Source organism: Somniosus microcephalus, chromosome 7, assembly GCF_052327205.1.
Source record: "Somniosus microcephalus isolate GS21.2 chromosome 7, FLI_Smic_1.0, whole genome shotgun sequence".
In the NCBI taxonomy this organism is placed as follows: Eukaryota; Metazoa; Chordata; class Chondrichthyes; order Squaliformes; family Somniosidae; genus Somniosus; species Somniosus microcephalus.
Genome location: NC_140993.1, coordinates 26,529,187 through 26,550,697, shown reverse-complemented (window position 1 = coordinate 26,550,697; position 21,511 = coordinate 26,529,187). Strand labels below are relative to the sequence as shown.

Below are 21,511 nucleotides of genomic sequence, written 5' to 3'. Positions count from 1 at the left end.
AGATTCAGATATTCCGGCATTAAGTACACAAGGGGTAATAATTCCCTTTCCCCCCCCCTTTGAATTATGAAAATAAGTCCATGCCATGTAAAAAAAATCCCACTGCACTGAACAAAAACTGCTTCAGACACTGCAAACTTTAAAAAAAAGGCAATATTAAACCCACAAAGGTCATCCGCCTTTTTTTTTTTTTTTTTTAAATGGTTCATGCATATTATAATGCATTTCACAAAGTTCATTTTATGCTTAACTACAGTATTGTTACTCACTGGGGAAACAGGATATCATCACTGTGCATTGTACCTGTGGACTGGTCTTCCAAACTTGCCAGTGACAGAAGTTTTTCATCTTCTAACAAACTAGCTAGGCTGTCACTGTACCGTCTCGTGGCCAAATCCTCATCTGTTCGTTTTGTGGCAGGGCAGTTCCCAGATTCTCTTGTGGCGTCAACCTGGTGGGTTTACAAGCAAACAATTACAAACTCAGGATTAGTTCCAATAAATGCATAGAGTGAAAGGTTCCACAGAATCACAGAATCCCCACAGTGCAGATAGAGGCCATTCGGCCCATCGAGCCTGCACCGACACATATCCCAGTAACCCCAGGTTGTGAAATGTGTTCTAATATATAGCTATTTTCCTGCACTGATATACCATTTTCAATTGTAACTTTCCACATTTGTGACAAACCAACTTTTATACAAATTGTTAAAGATTTTATAAATAGAGGCAGAGAGTACAAAAGGCAGGAAGTTATGCTAAACCCATTTAAAACACTAGTCTGGCCCCAGCTGGAGCATTGTGTCCAATTCTGGGCACCACACTTTAGGAAGGATGTGAAGGCTTTGGAGAGGATACAGAAGAGATTTACTAGAATGATTCCAGGAATGAGGGATTACAGTTATGTGGATAGACTGGAGAAGCTGGGGTCGTTCTCCTTGGAGCAGAGTAGGCGAAGAGGAGATTCGATAGAGGTGTTTAAAATCATGAAGGTTAGAGAAAGTAAAGAGAAACTGTTTCCAATGGCCGAAGGGTCGATAACAAGGGGGGCACAGATTTAAGGTACTTGGCAAAAGAACCAGAGGCGACATGAGGAAAAACTCCTGGTCAAATTTTGTGTCTTATGACACTCCTGTGAAGCGCCTTGGGACATTTTACTACGTTAAAGGCGCTATATAACTACAATTTTTTTTTTTTTTTTACGCAACGAGTGGTTAGGATTTGGAATGCACTGCCCGATAGGGTGGTGGTTACAGATTACAATATTTCAAATGTTTGTCACAGGTGCTTTAAAAACTATGAGCAGATTGAATAATTACAAAAAGATATTTATTAGTCTACTCCTGATAATTAGGTTTTTGCTAAAATATTTGAATTATCCAATAATGCATCAAAGTGGGCATTTAGCAATCAGAAACATTCAATGCATCACATAATTTGAATTAACAAACGTTGGTTTAAAGTAGACTATATTTCAATAAATACTACTACATGCAGAAAAACAATTACACTTTTTGGCCGCAAATACCTTATTTCTTTTATTTTTGGTTTGGTCAGTCAAACTATCCAACCCAGAAGAAATCTCTGCAAAAGCAAGCAGTGCATTTTAAGCAAACAAAATCATATTTTATCAAAATTACAAGTATTTCTTCATTCGTTCTCAGGATGTGGCCGTTGGTGGCAAGGACGATCTTTACTGGCCATCCCTACTTGCGCTGAGGTGGTGGTGCGGGACCTCCTCCTTTAACCACTGTAGCCCGTGTGGGGAAGGTGTTCCACAATGCTATTAGATATGGAAGCAGTTTGATACAACCGAGGGGCTTGGCAGGCCACTTAATGTGTCAGCTGTGGCCCAGTGGGTAGCACACTCGCCTCGGAGTCAGAAGGTTGTGGGTTCAAGTCCCACTCCAGGGACTTGAGCACATAAAGCTAGGCTGACACTCCAGTGCAGTGCTGAGGGAGTGCTGCACTGTCGGAGGTGCCGTCTTTCGGATAAGATGTTAAACCGAGCTCTTTCAGGTGGACGTAAAAGATCCCATGGCACTATTTCGAAGATGATCAGGGGCGTTATCCCCGGTGTCCTGGGGCCAATATTTATCCCTCAACCAACATAACAAAACCAGATTATCTGGTCATTATCACATTGCTGTTTGTGGGAGCTTGCTGTGCGCAAATCGGCTGCTGAGTTTCCCACATTACAGTGACTCCACTTCAAAAGTACTTCATTGGTTGTAAAAGACGCTATATAAATGCAAGTCTTTCAGAGGGCAGTTACGAGCCAACCATGCTGGTGTGGGACTGGAGCTACAACTTGTCAGGTAGACGTTTCCTTCCTGAAATGACGCTAGTGAACCAGTTTTTTTTTTTTTTATATGTTTTCATTAACAGATTTATTTATTTATTTTTAAAAACTGAATTCAAATTCTCATGAGAGGGATTTTAACTCGCGTTTTCTGGATTATTAGTCTCGGCTTCTGGATTAGTAGTCCACTAACATAACCACTGCGCTGCTGTACCCGAGTTACCAGGAATTTTTAAAGGCTCAGCAGCTCTGCTAGCAGTTTGGTGGTAAATGCACTGGATGACGTGGCACCAAGCTTTATTAGACCAGAATGGTTCAGGTTGAACCCTTGGTCTGCATGGAGTTAGCTGCTTTTAGCTAGACAGCAGCAAGAACAGTACAATGGGTCTCAATGTGGACAGGACGTGGACGCAGATGCAAACTTTTTCATATATTATACAGATTTTTATCAATGATTGACTGTTAAAACCATATACAAAAGCCACATTGTAAATAGCTGGTGTCTTGTTACTGCTGCACATGCAAATAATACTTTGGGATACAATACATGAGCAATAGGAGACATGACACAGGCAACAGTAGCATAGTGGTTATGATACTGGACTAGTAAGCAAGAGGCCCGGACTAATTATTCGGAGACAGGAGTTTAAATCCCACCATGGCAAGTGTAGCATGCTTGGGAGGAACAGGTGACTTTGATCCTATGTTGCCCAAAGCTTTCCACCACTGGGGGTTTTCCTCGCCTCATGTCTGCGCCTGTTGTAGGCTGACTGATTGCCATGATTAATCAACAACTCCGCGCCTGTTGTAGACTGACTGATTGCCATGATTAATCAACAACTCCATTGTCGATGCAGCATAAAACAACCACCAGGATGGTAAAAGGCATACTCGATGGATATTTAAGTAATGCAATATCAAATTCTAAGTCGATCAACATGTATTTGAAAAAAAGATTCTGTACTAGACAATTTTATACACAAAAATAATGTAATGGCTCAATCAAATCATTTTACTTACAACACCTGTGATAGATGATTTATTACTCCTTGTTTGCAAACTGACATGATAAATGTATGTGTAACCAAAAACTAGTTATACATATTTTCGTCCACTTGCAAATGTGCATTTAAAAAGTGTAATAAAATGTCTATAATTTGAACTGTAATAAATGCATTTCTTCCTTTTAATTCAGATCCAAATTTGGTTACAATGGCCTGGTCAGTTTCAGTTAATTTCACTGAATGAATGTAATGGTTCAATCCACTACCTATTTTCAAGAAAGCTTACCTTTTACACTTGAACCACTCTTTTATCAAACCAAATTTCAAGAGTGACTACATGGAACTATTCAGAATGGCTGCACATACATACCGTCCAGATTTTCAGTGGACAATAATCCAAATTTGGCATCTTGTCTATTGTTGTATTGCCCCGATAAGCCATGTTGTGGATTTACTTCTGAAGGGGAAGAACCAAATTCATCCGATTGCTTTTTCCTCAAATCAGAAATACGGTGAGCATAAATGAAGTCATCAATATTTTCTCTGTAAAAAAAAAAACAGGAAGAATTGTAATGGTAGAAAGTGTACTCACATCAGCTCAGTATATATTTTTAAAAAGTGCTTCATTTATATTTTAAAATTAATCAGCTATCGATAATGGTTCAATAATGGTTTACCTCTGATCAAAATTTTAAACTCTTCCCCCAAAGTTTCCTCCTCACCTTACTATTCCCAAATTCGTCAGGCAAAACACCTAGCATGCAGAATGTCTATGGTACTCTTCAGCTAGAACTACTAGATGTATTTGGAGGACTGGCACATCCCATGGCGAAATACATTCCTTTTGTTTATGATTAAGTAACAAAGACACCGAAGACAGCATTAGAGATTATTGACAGCATTGAGAGATTATATATTTGGTAGACTGCAAAGAACTCTGACTACTTTATTGAATGGCTTCTTTTTTTGTAGCTGCAGTAAACATAGAAGATAGGAGCAGGAGTAGGCCATTCGGCCCCTCGAGCCTGCTCCGTCATTCAATGCGATCATGGCTGATCATTCAAATTCAGTGCCCTGTCCCTGCTTTCTCCCCATATCCCTTGATCCCTTTAGCCTTAAGAAATATATCCAACTCCTTCTTGAATATATTTAATGAATTGGCCTCTACTGCCTTCTGTGGTAGAGAATTCCACAGGTTCACCACTCTCTGGGTGAAAAAATTCCTCCTCATCTCTGTCCTAAATGGCTTACCCCTTATCCTTAGATTGTGACCCCTGGTTCTGGACTCCCTGACCATCGGGAACATCCTTCCTGCATCTAGTCTGTCCAGTCCTGTCAGAATTTTATAAGTTTCAATGAGATCCCCTCTCATTCTTCTAAACTCCAGCGAGTATAAGCTCAATCGACCCAATCTCTCCTCATACGTCATTCCTGCCATCCCAGATATCAGTCTGGTGAATCTTCGCTGAACTCCCTTCATGGCAAGAACATCCTTCCTCAGATAAGGCAACCAAAACTGCACACAATACTCAAGATGTGGTGTCACCAAGACCCTGTACAACTGCAGCAAGACATCCTTGTTCCTGTACACTGGTTTCTGTTAGTTATTTATACAAGGTACAGGAATACACATTTCAATCTGGCAGCTGAGTCAATTAATATGCATCAGAGTTTTGATTATGGTCAAATAATAGTTATTAATTGTTTACATGACCAAGGAATTTTATTTTGAAGCTTCTGAACCAGAAGGGGTTTCCACTCTTGTTCCACAAACATTGGCCCAGAAATTGGTGTTGGGGGCTTCCCGCGGGTGCAAGCCCCCGACCTACACTTACATAGCGCGCCGACAGTTGAAGCCTGGCCCTGCGTGGATTTCCTGTCAGTGGCCCGGTTCAGCTCCCGGCACGCTGTGCTTGCGTGATCCAGCAGCGTAGTTAGTTCGATGAGCCAGCTGGGATCACGTGAGCACTGGGCATCCAATCGGAGGTTGCAAAAGTTCATTCATGAGTTTGATAGTAAGAACTGTCAAACTCATGAAAACTCCGGGTGCCCAAAACAGTACTTAAACTTCAAATAAAAGTTTTTTTAAAAATCCCACTAATTAAACGAACTATTAATAACTGTAAAAAACTAATTTAAACAATTATTCAAATTTTTGAAAAAAATAATTTAACAAATCAGGTCTAAAAATACACTTACCTTACTGTAAAGTCTTTAAAAATAATAAACCTGTGGAAAAAAATTTCTAACTTTAATTATTAGGCCACTTACCTTTTAAAACTAAGTCCTTACGTCTGCTTTTTTCATTCGTAAAAAGTTGAGGCCTTCACGCACGGGTAAACCTTTAAAAAAAAAGTAATTTCAGCACGCACGCGCAGACTCCTGCGCGCACGCGTTCAACCTCTGAACCCCTTGGTTCAGAGGAAAGGAAATGCCGGTTTTCCGCGCATGCGCTGTGCATGCTGAAAACCGACACTTCCATCGGGCCCACGCTTGAGTACCCCGTCCGTACTCACGCGTTGGGACCAGAATTACTGGGCCATTATCTTTAAATGTTGCAAAATAGCATCCAATTTACACAGTTCAAGAAATTAATTTGTTGAGGTCTTTTGTGCTGCTACAGCTTCACAGGATCTTGAAACAGGTTGGTAAAATCCTCTTTACACAGGTCAAAACATAAGGGTTTGCCACATAATCGACTGCTTAGCAAAATTGATGCCCATGGGATTAAAGGGACAATGGCAGCGTGGATCTGAAATATGCGAAGAGACAGACAGCAGAGAGTAGCGGTGAATGGCGTTTTTTCAGACTGGAGGGAAGTATACAGTGGTGTTCCCCTGGGTTCGGTATTAGGACCACTGCTCTTTTTGATATATATTATGACCTGGATTTGGTTATAGGGTACCTAATTTAAAAGTCTGCAGATAACACAAAACTTCGAAATGTAGTAAACAGGGAGGAGGATAGAAGCAGGCTTCAGCAGGACAGACAGACTGGTGAAATGGGACATGGCAGATGAAATTTAATGCAAAGAAGAGAGTGAAGCCCGTGTCCCACTGCACTTTCAGTGTAACTACAAGTCATAGGCTTATATTTACAACAGTTTGAGCAGTCAGCTTTATAGAGGCAGTTAGATTTTCTTAGCTTTATAGGTTAGCATTTGTATCCAGAATACATATTCCGGACATCACAAGTTTGAATTCTTGTCATGTTTGTCTGCATAAGCACCTATCAACATGCTGCAATTAAAGTTGTCAAAACATGGGAATGATCAGATACTTACAGTTCATCTTTAAAACTAAGGGCAAATTTTTTGCAGGTTTCCAAATTCGAAACATTAGGCGGATGTGTGTCCACTATGGAAAACCTTCCTTCTTCCAAGTATGAAGTTTGAGTATCTGGAATTCTACAAGAAAAATAGATGAATTGACATTATATCGAATGTACAGCTCATTCAGCCCAACAGGTCTATGCCAGTGTTTCTGCTCCACATGAATCTCCGCCCCACCCTGTTCATCTAACCCTATCAATTAGTGACAGTGAGTAAAATTATATAAAAATGGATACCCATTTGGTGAGAGGTAATAATGCTGTTATTTCAACATCTCAGAAAAAGAGGGCCAAGCTAATAGTTTGACATCACACAACCCTCAGATTAAATTACACTTGCAGCATTTAATGTTAATGGTTCACAAAAGGCATTGCTTTACTGTAAATGGTATCATGCAGCGTTGACTCGAAGACTAAGATCTTATTGTGCCAATATAGAATATTAAAGTACTGATTAGTTTAAAACAGAGTGTCACTCGCCAAACCTCTCAAGACAGTCAATTTTCAATTTGAGCAAATTCAAGTAGATGTCTGAGATTTGTAAGAGTTTAAGCTCCACTATGTGAGCCAGCTGGAATGACAGTCATGAATATAATAACTTGTATGGCCAGGCCTCACTCAAAGTTCTCAAAAGCAGGCCCTTCAGTAATGGCATCAGCATTTCCACTCAACAGATTTTTATTTTAAAGGGAATTTCAATCAAGCCAGTTCAAATCAAAGACAAACAAATGTGCACGGTTATACAAAGACCTCACCTGTTGCCTGAATCAGCTTTATTTTTAGCAACTGTTGACGCAGCCACAGGGGGCCCAAAATTTGAAGAAAGAGTGATATTTTCCAGCATTTCACTGTTACTGCCCCTCACAGACTGCAACAGAAAGCTTGGAAATGTCTCATCCTCCAGATTCCTGACACTTTCCATTATGTTATAGGCATCTGATCTTCACCTGCAAAAGATTGAAATAAATAAAATAGATATACAAAATACATGATGGAAAACATAGTAACCTCAAGATTTCATTACTACTACTTGTGTCAGCTATGCTCAGTTGCAACACTCTTGCCAGAGTCAGAAGGTCATGGGTTCAAACCCCACGAGGGACTTGTATACATAGGCCCAGAAATTCAGGTCGGGGGCTTCCCGCGGGTGCAAGCCCCCGACCTACACTTACATATCGCGCTGACATTTGAAGATTGGGCCTGCGTGGATTTCCGGTCTGTGGCCCGGTTCAGCTCTCGGCGCGCTGTGCGTGCGTGATCCAGCGGCGTACTTAGTGCGATGAGCCGGCTGGGATCACGTGAGCACTGGGCAACCAATGGGAGTTTACAAAAGTCCATTCATGAGTTAGACATAAAACCTGTCAAACTCATGAAAAGTATGGGCGCCCAAAACACTACTTAAACTTTAAATAGAAGTTTTTAAAAATTCCAATAATTAAATTAACTATGAATAACTTTAAAAAAACTAATTTAAACAATTATTCAAATTTCTGCCAAAAATTTTTTTTCAAGAAATCGGGTCCAAAAATACTTACCTTACTGTAAATTCTTTAAAAATAATAAACCTGTGGAAAAAAAATTCTAACTTTAATTATTAGACCACTTACCTTATAAAACTAAGTCCTTACGTCTGCTTTTTACATTTGTAAAAAGTGGAGGCCTTCACACACGGACAAACCGGTCAAAAAAACTGAAGTTCAACGCGTACGCGCTGCCTCCAACGTCGCTAAGGAACCGCCTCTTAACCCCTTGGTTCAGAGGAGAGGAAATGCCGGTTTTCCGCGCATGCACTGTGCATGCTGAAATCCGGCACTTCCAACAGGCCCATGCGTGAGTACCCCGTCCGTACTCACGCGTTGGGACCGGAATTACTGGGCCATAATCTAGGATAATACTCCAGTGCAGTACTGAGGAAATACAGCACTGTTAGAGGTGCCATCCTTCAGATGAGATATTAAACAGGTCCCATACCACCAGCTGAAGATCAGGAACTGCTCCCAGTATTCTTAGTTAACACTCTTCCCTCAATCAACCTCTTTAAAAAAAAAAAAAAAATAGATTATCTGGTCATTCATTCATGTACTGTTTATGGGACCTTGACAAGCTCAAAATGGCTGCCATGTTTGCCTACACAACAGTGACTGTGCGTGAAAGTAATTATTGGTTGTGAAGCACTTTCGGCTTTTCTGAGGACGTGATAAGACACCTTATAAATTGAAGTCCTCTTGTTATAATTCAGGCACTCTCCAGATACACTTTCTTGTGCCGAGCGTGAAGGACCGTTGCCACAAGTAAACACATGATTATGAACTGAAATGTGACTTATACACGAACAATAAACCCCTGGTATTCCTTTTAGACTCACTGCATAAAACACGAGCCACCTGGCACACTCCGACTCGCTTTGATTCATGGACAAATGACTCAAACCGTGCATCCCAGGCTCCAAACTACAAATCAGGTTTATGAAGATAGAAATAACAAAAATAGTGAAACAGCAGCAGAAATGTACAAAACCTATTTTAACATAACAAAACATCTTGAAACTTCAGTAAGCTCTTGTAACTTGGAACACGGTATTGTGAAGTAAAGAGTAGATGTGAATCCAAATTCCCAGAACAATTATACCAGCTACAGCTCATGCAACAGAAAATGCTGGAAAAACTCAGCAGGCCAGGCAACATCCGTGAAGAGAAATTAGAGTCGACGTTTCGGGTCTAACCCTTCAACTACCTGGCATACACTGGGTCACTTCCCAAGCCTAGCTCTTGGGCAACAGCTATACCCTCTTCTTTGCTTTGAAGACCTCCCCACCCCACACATTAAACAATCATAAATGATTAGGTCAATCTCCTTTTTGCAGCATGGTAAACAATATTGGCCCAGAACTTGGTGTCGGGGGCTTGCCGCGCGTGCAAGCCCCCGATGTGCGCTCACCCTGCGCGCCGACATCTGAAACCTGGCCCGCAGTGGATTTCCTGTCACAGGCCAGGTTCAGCTGTCGGCGCGCTGTGCTAACCTGACCCAGCGGCGTAGTTAGTGCGATGTGCCGGCTGGGATCAGGTGAGCACTGTTCAGCCAATCAGGGGAGGGGAAACTTCATTCATAAGTTTGAGTGTAAGAACTGTCAAACTCATGAGAAGTACTGCACCCCAAAACACTACTTAACCTTTAAATAAAATTTTTAAAAACATCCCAATCATTAAATTAAGTATAAATAAGTTTTAAAAAATTTAAACAATAATTTTTTTTTGAAAAAAATAAATTTTTAATAAAAAAGGGTCTAAAACTACACTTACCTTATTGTAGATTCTTTAAAATAATAAACCTGTGGAAAAAACATTTCTAAATTGCACTAAAACACCACTTACCTGTAAAAATAAATACTTACGTGTGCTTTTTACAAGCGTAAAGACCGGAGGCCTTTAGACATGCGCAAATCCCCCAAAACAGAGGAAATCCAAGACGCACGCGCTGCCCCCTACAGCGCACGCGCTAGCCTCTTCAACTCTTGGGTTAGAGGAGAGGAAATGCCGGTTTTCAGCGCACGCGCATGCTGAAAACCGACATTTCCTCCGGCCAGACGCGTGAGTACCCCTTCCGTACTCACGCGTTTGGGGAGGAATTACTGCCCCATTAAGTGTTTGTTATCTGTGTGAATTAACACATTAAGTGATCGATCTAAACAAAGGGGATTTATCCATCTCTGAATGACAATTGACACACCAGCCAGCAATTCAAGTTCTCTCCAGCACATAGAAATTAAGCCAGAGAGATAGACAGCTAAAAAATTCTCTCCCAGTCTGCAAAAAAGTGCCCACAAAACAGACCCAGCTCTGAATGCCTAAGAAATATCAGAAACCTTAAAGGCCTTGACAGGGTAGATGCTGAGAGGCTGTTTCCCCTGGCTGGAGAGTCTAGAACTAGGGGTCATAGACTCAGACCATTTAGGACTGAGATGAGGAGAAATTTCTTCACTCAGAGGGTTGTGAATCTTTGGAATACTCTACCCCAGAGGGCTGTGGCTGCTCAGTCATTGAGTATATTCAAGACAGAGATCAATAGATGTTTGGACACTAAGGGAATCAAGAGATAAGGGGATCGGGCGGGAAAGTGGAGTTGAGGTAGATGATCAGCCATGATCTTAATGAATGGCGGAGCAGGCTCGAGGGGCCGTATGGCCTACTTCTGCTCCTAATTCTTATGTTCTTAATTTTAGAAAAAAAATGAAATTAAGCAAGTTGGATCCCTGGTCTATCACATTCAGAACTCAAGTGACTAGGTAACAAGTAGAATAAACTTCACATTATGCAGTTATCCCACCCAAGTTTCAAAAAAGTTGATTGCAAGAATAATTTTTCTTTTTTCCCCCCAAAATTTGTAAAGTTACTGCTTACACTTTGCAAGATACTCTGTCACAACGAAGCTGCTACATCAAATACAATTGCTTGGGCCACAGTAATTTACCCAAAAAGAAAGAAAACAGGGTCAACCATTCATTTTGTACCTGTACAAAATGAATTATGACAGCTCGTAACAAGTGGCTTCTGTAAAATGCATCATAGCTTGATTTATCTATTACATTTTTAATGTTGATTTTGTTGCCTTTTTTTTTGGGGGGGGGGGGGGGGGAAATACAGCTTTTATAGGTGTGCTCCAAGTAACTAGTTATCATCTTCATGTCTTTGTGCAGCCCCATCTCCACAACTACCCCACTCCTCCCAAACTCTTGACTCTGCTCTCCTGTGCACAACCCTCTATTCGCCACACCTGGGCTGAGGCCCAATGCTGTTAATTCCCTTCCTTAAAACCACTTCTTTGACTAAGTTTTTGATCACCCTCCTTTGAATCTTAGAATAGCACAGCACGGAAGTAGGCGAATAGCAAAATACTGCGGATGCTGGAAATCCGAAATAACAACAGAAAATGCTGGAAAAACTCAGCAGGCCAGGCAACATCCGTGGAGAGAAAATAGCGTCAACGTTTTGGGTCAAACCCTTTGTCAAGACTGGCCAATCGAGTCCACGCCGGCTCTTTCGAAGTAAGCAATCCAGTTCGTCGCATTCCCCCCACCGGCTCTTTCCCCGCATCCCTGCAATTCTTTCTCCTTCCAGGGATTTATCCAATTTCCCTTTTGAAGGCTACGATTGAATCTGCCTCCACCACCCCATCAGGCAGTGCATTCCAGATCCTAACCACTCGCTGTGTTAAAAAAAGTTCAGATAAAGTGCATTATCGTTAGTGCTGCAAACTAAACCGCAGGGTTTTTGTTTTGCCGAGAGTTACAGGATTATAACACACAAAAAAAACACATTTCAGCAGAATTACAGGGGGAAACATTATGGTGGAACACACACAAAAATAAAGCAGAAAGCCAATGGCAGATCATTCTTCAAAACTTTTTTTTTTTAAAAAGCTCGGGGAACTCTTACCTCGGGGAACACATACAGACTGCTTACTCGGATTTTTTTTTGCGGAAGAGACGCCTGGACAAGTAGGCCCCCTCCCACACTTCCCAAAGGGACGAAATCTCCAGCAGCACTCGAAGGCCCCGCTCTCTCTGTCTGAGCTTCGGCCACTGGGGGGAGGGGGAAGGGGCGCGGGGGCGGTGCCTTTCCAATCGCCGCGCGTCATGTGCGCGCGCCGCTCCCGCTCGCACTGTCGCTCTCTCCCGCTCGCTCACGTCACCTCAGCAACAAGCCGCGAGTTTTCCCCACTTCAAGCCCCAGCAACAAGCGACACTTCCCCCGGCCAGAGGCGCGAGAGCCTGAGAGTGAGAAGCTCGCGCTGCGAGCTCGTCCGAATGGTCTACTCCTGCTCCTATCTTCTATGTTGTCGTCAGGGCGGTTGAGACCGCGGGAGGGAGAGCGCGTGCGCGCGATTAGAACGCAGAACGCTTGTCCGTTGTTAGCGTTCGAGCGCGATTAGAATGTAGAACGCTATTCCGTTGTTAGCGTTTGAGCGCGATTAGAACGCAGAACGCTAGTCCGTTGTTAGCGTTCGAGCGCGATTAGAACATAGAATGCTAGTCCGTTGTTTGCGTTCGAGCGCGATTAGAACGTTAGTACGTTGTTAGCGTTCGAGCGCGATTAGAACGCAGAACGCTTGTCCGTTGTTAGCGTTCGAGCGCGATTAGAATGTAGAACGCTATTCCGTTGTTAGTGTTCGAGCACGATTACAACGCAGAACGCTATTCCGTTGTTAGCGTTCGAGCGCGATTAGAACATAGAACGCTAGTCCGTTGTTAGCGTTCGAGCGCGATTAGAACGTAGAACGCTAGTCCGTTGTTAGCGTTCGAGCGCGATTAGAACGTAGAACGTTAGTCCGTTGTTAGCGTTCGAGCGCGATTAGAACGCAGAACGCTTGTCCGTTGTTAGCGTTCGAGCGCGATTAGAATGTAGAACGCTATTCCGTTGTTAGCGTTCGAGCGCGATTAGAACGCAGAACGCTATTCCGTTGTTAGCGTTCGAGCGCGATTAGAACGTAGAACGCTAGTCCGTTGTTAGCGTTCGAGCGCGATTAGAACGTAGAACGCTAGTCCGTTGTTAGCGTTCGAGCGCGATTAGAACGCAGAACGCTAGTCCGTTGTTAGCGTTCGAGCGCGATTAGAACGCAGAACGCTAGTCCGTTGTTAGCGTTCGAGCGCGATTAGAACGCAGAACGCTAGTCCGTTGTTAGCGTTCGAGCGCGATTAGAACGCAGAAAGCTAGTCCGTTGTTAGCGTTCGAGCGCGATTAGAACGCAGAACGCTTGTCCGTTGTTAGCGTTCGAGCGCGATTAGAACGTAGAACGCTAGTCCGTTGTTAGCGTTCGAGCGCGATTAGAACGTAGAACGTTAGTCCGTTGTTAGCGTTCGAGCGCGATTAGAACACAGAACGCTTATCCGTTGTTAGCGTTCAAGCGCGATTAGAACGTAGAACGCTATTCTGTTAACGTTCGAGCACGATTAGAACGCAGAACGCTATTACGTTGTTAGCGTTCGAGCGCGATTAGAACAGAGAACGCTAGTCCGTTGTTAGCGTTCGAGCGCGATTAGAACGTAGAACGCTATTCCGTTAGCGTTCGAGCACGATTAGAACGCAGAACGCTATTCTGTTGTTAGCGTTCGAGCGCGATTAGAACAGAGAACGCTAGTCCGTTGTTAGCGTTCGAGCGCGATTAGAACGTAGAACGCTAGTCCGTTGTTAGCGTTTGAGCGCGATTAGAACGCAGAACGCTAGTCCGTTGTTAGCGTTCGAGCGCGATTAGAACGCAGAACGCTAGTCCGTTGTTAGCGTTCGAGCGCGATTAGAACGCAGAACGCTAGTCCGTTGTTAGCGTTCGAGCGCGATTAGAACGCAGAAAGCTAGTCCGTTGTTAGCGTTCGAGCGCGATTAGAACGCAGAACGCTAGTCCGTTGTTAGCGTTCGAGCGCGATTAGAACGCAGAACGCTTGTCCGTTGTTAGCGTTCGAGCGCGATTAGAACGCAGAACGCTAGTCCGTTGTTAGCGTTCGAGCGCGATTAGAACACAGAACGCTTGTCCATTGTTAGCGTTCGAGCGCGATTAGAACGCAGAACGCTAGTCCGTTGTTAGCGTTCGAGCGCAATTAGAACGCAGAACGCTTGTCCGTTGTAAGCGTTTGAGCGCGATTAGAACGCAGAACGCTAGTCCGTTGTTAGCGTTCGAGCGCGATTAGAACGCAGAACGTTTGTCCGTTGTTAGCGTTCGAGCGCGATTAGAATGTAGAACGCTATTCCGTTGTTAGCGTTCGAGCTCGATTAGAACGCAGAACGCTATTCCGTTGTTAGCGTTCGAGCGTGATTAGAACATAGAATGCTAGTCCGTTGTTAGCGTTTGAGCGCGAGCAGAACGCTAGTCCGTTGTTAGCGTTCAAGCGCGATTAGAACGCAGAACGCTATTCCGTTGTTAGCGTTCGAGCGCGATTACAACGCAGAACGCTAGTCTGTTGTTAGCGTTCGAGCGCGATTAGAACGCAGAACGCTATTCCGTTGTTAGCGTTCGAGCGCGATTAGAATGCAGAACGCTATTCCGTTGTTAGCGTTCGAGCGCGATTAGAACGCAGAACGCTATTCCGTTGTTAGCGTTCGAGCGCGATTAGAATGCAGAACGCTTGTCCGTTGTTAGCGTTCGAGCGCGATTAGAACGCTTGTCCGTTGTTAGCGTTCGAGCGCGATTAGAACGCAGAACGCTAGTCCGTTGTTAGCGTTCAAGCGCGATTGGAACGCAGAACGCTTGTCCGTTGTTAGCGTTCGAGCGCGATTAGAACGCATAATGCTATTCCGTTGTTAGCGTTCGAGCACGCGATTAGAACGCAGAACGCTATTCCGTTGTTAGCGTTCGAGCGCGCGATTAGAACGCAGAACGCTATTCCGTTATTAGCGTTCGAGCGTGCGATTAAAACGCAGAACGCTATTCCGTTAATAGCGTTCGAGTGCGATTAGAACGCAGTACGCAATTCCGTTATTAGCGTTCGAGCGCGATTAGAAGGCAGAACGCTATTCCGTTATTACCATTCGAGCGCACGATTAGAATGTAGAACGCTAGTCCGTTATTAGCGTTCGAGCGCGATTAGAACGTAGAACGCTATTCCGTTGTTAGCGTTCGAGCGCGATTAGAACGCACAACGCTTGTCCGTTGTTAGCGTTCGAGCGCGATTAGAACGTAGAACGCTATTCCGTTATTAGCGTTCGAGCGCGATTAGAACGTAGAACGCTAGTCCGCTATTAGCGTTCGAGCGCGATTAGAACGTAGAACGCTATTCCGTTATTAGCGTTCGAGCGCAATTAGAATGTAGAACGCTTGTCCGTTATTAGCGTTCGAGCACGATTAGAACGTAGAACGCTATTCCGTTATTAGTGTTTGAGCGCGAATTGAACATAGAAACATAGAAGCTAGGAGCAGGAGTCGGCCATTTGGCCCCTCGAGCCTGCTCCGCCATTCAATGCGATCATGGCTGATCATCCAAATTCAGTACCCTGTCCCTGCCTTCTCCCCATATCTCTTGATCCCTTTAGCCTTAAGAAATATATCCAACTCCTTCTTGAATATATTTAATGAATTGGCCTCTACTGCCTTCTGTGGTAGAGAATTCCACAGGTTCATCACTCTCTGGGTGAAGAAATTCCTCCTTATCTCTGTCCTAAATGGTTTACCCCTTATCCTTAGGCTGTGACCCCTGGTTCTGGACTCCCTGACCATCGGGAACATCCTTCCTGCATCTAGTCTGTCTAGTCCTATTAGAATGTTCTAAGTTTCAATGAGATCCCCTCTCATTCTTCTAAACTCCAGCGAGTACAATCGACCCAATCTCTCCTCATACGTCATTCCTGGCATCCCAGGTGTCAGCCTGGTGAATCTTCGCTGTACTCCTTCCATGGCAAGAACATCCTTCCTCAGATAAGACTGCCAAAACTGCACACAATACTCAAGGTGAGGCCTCACCAAGGCCCTGTACAACTGCAGCAAGACATCCTTGTTTCTGTACTCAAACCCTCTCGCTACGAAGGCCAACATACCATTTGCTTTCTTAACCACCTGCTGCACCTGCATGCTTACCTTCAGCGACTGGTGCACAAGGACGCCCAGGTCTCGTTGCACTTCCCCTTCCCCCAATCTATTGCCATTCAGATAATAATCTGCCTTCTTGTTTTTGACACCAAAGTGGATAACCTCGCATTTATCCACGTTACATTGCATCTGCCATGCTTCTGCCCAATCACCCAACCTGTCCAAATCATGCTGGAGTTTCTCGGCATCCTCCTCACAGCACACACGCCCACCCAGCTTTGTGTCGTCTGCAAACTTGGAGATATTACATCTAGTTCCCTCGTCTAGATCATTAATATATATTGTGAACAGCTGGGATTCAAGGACCGATCCCTGCGGTACCCCACTAGTCACTGCCTGCCATGTGGAAAAAGAGCCATTTATTCCAACTCTTTGCTTTCTGTCTGCCAACCAGTTCTCTATCAAGTCAATACCTTGCCCCCAATCTCATGTGCCTTAACTTTACACGCTAGTCCCTTGTGCGGGACCTTATCGAAAGCTTTTTGAAAGTCCAAATACACCACATCCACTGGTTCTCCCTTATCTATTTTACCAGTTACATCCTCAAAAAATTCCAGATTAATCGAGCACGATTTACCTTTTGTAAATCCATGTTAACTTTGTCCGATCCGGTCACTGTTTTCCAAGTGCTCTGCTATTACATCTTTTATAATGGACTCTAGCATTTTCCCCACTACCGATGTCAGGCTTACCGGTCTGTAATTCCCCGTTTTCTCTCTACCACCTTTTTTGAACAGTGGGGCAACATTAGCTACCTGCCAATCAATGGGTACTGTTCCAGAGTCTATCGAATTTTGGAAGATGACCAGCAATGCATCTACTATTTCTAGGGCCACTTCCTTAAGTAACCTCAGATGTAGATTATCAGGCCCTGGGGATTTATCAGCCTTCAATCTCGTCAATTTCTCTAACACCATTTCCCTACAAATACTGATTTCTATCAGTTCCTCCCTTTCATTAGACACTATGTTCCCCGACATCTCTGGGAGGTTATTTGTTTCCTCCTTTGTGAAGACAGAACCAAAGTATGTATTTAATTGGTCTGCCATTTCTTTGTTCTCCATTATAAATTTCCCTGATTCTGACTGCAAGGGACCTACCAATCTTTTTCTCTTCACATATCTATAAAAGCTTTTACAGTCAGCTTTTATGTTCCCTGAAAGCTTACTCTCATACTCTATTTTCCCCCTCTTAATTAATCCCTTTGTCCTCCTTTGTTGAATCCTAAACTGCTCCCAATCCTCAGGTTTACTGCTTTTTCTGGCCAATTTATATGTCCTCTCCTTGGATCTTATGCTATCTCTAATTTCCCTTGTTAGCCACGGTTGAGTCACCTTTTTTGTTTTATTTTTATGCCAAACTGGGATGAATAAATTCCGTAGTTCATCCATGCGATCTTTGAATGTTTGCCATTGCCTATCCACCCACAACCCTTTGAGTGACATTCCCCAATCAATCCTACCCAACTCGTGCCTCATACCATCGTAGTTTCCTTTATTTAAATTAAGAACCCTAGTCTCTTAGTCAACTTCTTCACTCTCCATCTTAATGAAGAATTCTATCATAGTATGATCGCTCCGACCCAAGGGGCCTCGCACAACAAGATTGCTAATTAATCCTTTCTCATTACATAATACCCAGTCTAAGATGGCCTGATCTCTAGTTGGTTCCTCAACATATTGGTCCAGGAAACCATCCCGTATACACTCCAGGAATTCCTCCTCCACAGTGTTGTTACTAATTTGATTAGCCCAATCTATATGTAGATTAAAGTCACCCATGATAACTGCTGTGCCCTTATTGCACGCTTCTCTAATTTCCCTTTTAATGCCATCCCCGACCTCCGCATTACTGTTTGGAGGTCTATATACCACTCCCACTAACGTTTTCTGCTCCTTGGTATTTCTCAGTTCTACCCATACAGATTCCACATCATCAGAGCTAATATCCTTCCTTACAATTGTGTTAATCCCCTCTTTAACCAGCAATGCTACCCCACCTCCTTTTCCTTTTTGCCTATCTTTCCTGAATATTGAATACCCCTGGATGTTGAGTTCCCAGCCTTGGCCACCTGGAGCCATGTTTCCGTAATCCCAATCATATCATATTCGTTTACCTCTATTTGCGCAGCTAATTCATCCACCTTATTATGAATGCTCCTCGCATTAAGACACAAAGCCTTCAGGCTTGTTTTTTTAACGCTCTTAGATCTTTTAGAATTATTTGCTGTGGCCATGTTTGATTTAAACCCTTGATTTCTCTGTCTGCCACTTTTGTTTTTCTCCTTCCTGTCTTTTGCTTTTATCCTTGTTTCCCTTTCCTCTGTCTCCCCGCTCAGGTTCCCAACCACCTGCCATTTTAGTTTAAACCCTCCCCCAGAGCACTAGCAAACACTCCCCTAGGACATCGGTCCCGGCCCTGCCCAGGTGCATACCGTCCGTTTTGTACTGGTCCCACCTCCCCAGAACCGGTCCCAATGTCCCAGGAATTTGAATCCCTCCCCCTTGCATCATTCCTCTAGCCACGTATTCATCTGAAATATCCTTCTATTTCTACTCTGACTAGCACGTGGCACTGGTAGCAATCCTGAGATTACTACCTTTGAGGTCCTATTTTTAAATTTACCTCCTAACTCCCTATATTCAGCTTTTAGGACCTCATCCCGGTTTTTACCTATATCGTTGGTACCTATATGCACCACGACAACTGGCTGTTTACCCCTTCCAAAATGTTCTGCAGCCGCTCTGAGACATCCTTGACCTTTGCACCAGGGAGGCAACACACCACCATGGAGTCTCGTTTGCGGCCACAGAAACGCCTATCTATTCCCTTTACAATAGAATCCCCTATCACTATTGCTCTCCCACTCTTTTTCCTCCCGTCCTGTGCAGCAGAAGCACCCCTGGTGCCAGGAAGTTGGCTGCTGCTGCCTTCCCCTGGTAAGCCATCCCCCCCATCAGTATCCAAAGTGGTATATCTGTTTGAGAGGGTGATGGCCACAGGGGACTCCTGCACTACCAGCCTGCGCCTACTACTCTGCCTGTTGGTCACCCATTCCCTTTCTGCCTGTGCAACCTTTGCCTGCGGTGTGACCAACTGCTTAAACGTGATATCCACGACGTCCTCAGCATCGCGAATGGTCCAGTATGTATCCAATCGCAGCTCCAGCGCCGCAATGCGGTCTGCCAGTAGCTGCAGCTGGATACACTTCCTGCACACATGGTTGTCAGGGACACAGGAAGTGTCCCTGAGTTCCCACATAGCGCAGGAGGAGCATGCCACAGGGCCGAGCTGTGCTGCCATGACTTATCCTTTAATTAATTCAGAATAAATCAAATCAATCCCACCAATTACACTACAGTTAAATGATATATTTAAGGGCCCTGGTTTACAAACAGTCCCCGCTACACCACAGAGAGCTTAGAAACTATAAACCACAGAGTTAAAGTTTAAAAAAGAGAAATACTCACTAACCAATCACTTACCTGCTTTCTGGTGATGTCACACTTCCGATTACTTTTTACTTCTCTCCCTCTCTCTGAGATTGGAGATTGATGAGCCTACCTGGTCTCTGCCGCCTCTTGCAGTCACCGCCGCTGCCAAGTTTCCCGCAGTTCCGCCGCCCTGAGGCCTACCTGGTCTCTGCCGCCTCTTGTAGTCACCACCGCTGCCGAGTTTCCCGCAGGTCCGCCGCATGATTAGAACATAGAACGCTTGTCCGTTATTAGTGCTTGAGCGCGATTAGAACGTAGAACGCTTGTCCGTTATTAGCGTTTGAGTGCGATTAGAACGTAGAACGCTATTCCGTTATTAGCGTTTGAGCGCGATTAGAACGTAGAACGCTATTCCGTTGTTAGCGTTTGAGCGCGATTAGAATGTAGAACACTATTCTGTTAGCGTTTGAGTGCGATTAGAACGTAGAACGCTATTCAGTTGTTAGTGTTTGAGCGCAATTAGAACGTAGAACGCTATTCCGTTATTAGCGTTCGAGTGCACAATTAGAACGTAGAACACTATTCCGTTATTAGCATTCGAGCGCACGATTAGAATGTAGAACGCTATTCCGTTATTAGCGTTCAAGTGCGATTAGAACGTAGTACACTATTCCGTTATTAGCATTTGAGCGTGATTAGAACGTAGAACGCTATTCCGTTATTAGCGTTCGAGCGCACGAATAGAATGTATAACGCTTGTCCATTATTAGCATTCGAGCGCGATTAGAACGTAGAACGCTTGTCCGTTATTAGCGTTCGAGCGCGATTATAACGTAGAACGCTATTCCATTATTAGCGTTTGAGCGCGATTATAACGTAGAACGCTATTCCGTTATTAGCGTTCGAGCGCGATTAGAACGCTATTCCGTTATTAGTGTTCGAGCACACGATTAGACTGTAGAACGCTTGTCCATTTTATTAGTGTTTCAGCGCACGATTAGAACGTAGAACCCGTCTATTTTATTGGTGTTTGAGCGCACGATTAGAATGTAGAACCGTTATCCGTTATTAGCGTTCAAGCGTGCGATTAGACTGTAGAACGCTTGTTCGTTATGAGCGCACGATTAGAACGTAGAACGCTTGTCCGTTATTAGCGCAGCGAGCGCTCATTCAAAGGCGGAACCCGAGCAAACCGCCAATAAAACCACTCTGAACTTAGCTTTCCATCTGCAGCTGCACCACTCTTCACAAGAAGGCATCAGAACCATTTACTTGCTATCGTCTCCTTCGTCTCTGTGATTTGTTTTCATTTTAAAAATTCATAGTTTCTTTTATTTTATACGCATCGAATTGTCTCAGGACAAGCCAGTTGTTTGTCTCGAGTACACACAAGTTCGTGTTCATAAAATCTCCACTCTGCTCCCCAAAAACTGACAATATATATATAAAAATAATTTTTTTTAAAAAGCTTCCGGGGCTTGAGAGGGCCAGGTGGGTTGGGCCATGTGGTAACACTCGCGAGAATAACGGAGGTGTTTAGTGACAGTGTGTCGTCAATGGCGGTTTCTGTAGGCAACACGGAGCTAATTGCAGATTTCAGCTCAGATCTCGTACACCAACATCTTATTTATATAGCGCATTTAACGTAGTAAAACGTCCCAAGGCGCTGAAAACGTACAATGCACAACTTTGTAAATCCCCATTTTTCCGAAACCCAAACCTCTAATTCATTCAGCTGTGGCTCAGTGGGTAGCACTCTTTCCTGAGTTAGAAGGTTGTGGATTCAAGTCCCACTCCAGAGACTTGAGCACAAAAATCTAAGTTGACACTCCAGTCCAGTACTAAGGGAGTGCTGCACTGTTGGAGGCGCTG

The 21,511-nt window shown here is 43.9% G+C and overlaps 1 protein-coding gene across 4 annotated transcripts in view; it reads right to left on the bottom strand.

Moving 5' to 3' along the window:
• Positions 1–12,227, bottom strand: part of cep192 (centrosomal protein 192) — a 127,916-nt gene extending 115,689 nt beyond the window's left edge. For 3 of the 4 annotated variants that reach the window (XM_085992315.1, XM_085992316.1, XM_085992317.1), the window contains exons 1-6: positions 12,068–12,225; positions 7,391–7,582; positions 6,589–6,711; positions 3,676–3,848; positions 1,528–1,583; positions 304–451 (exon numbers count right to left, since the gene is read on the bottom strand). In XM_085992315.1, the coding sequence (XP_085848441.1) occupies positions 304–451; positions 1,528–1,583; positions 3,676–3,848; positions 6,589–6,711; positions 7,391–7,557 (667 nt within the window). In that variant the 5' untranslated portion in view covers positions 7,558–7,582; positions 12,068–12,225. Of the gene's footprint in view, positions 1–303; positions 452–1,527; positions 1,584–3,675; positions 3,849–6,588; positions 6,712–7,390; positions 7,583–12,067 lie in introns of all 4 variants that reach the window. The other variant, XM_085992318.1, reaches the window with a different exon arrangement.
• Between the last annotated feature and the right edge of the window lie 9,284 nt (positions 12,228–21,511).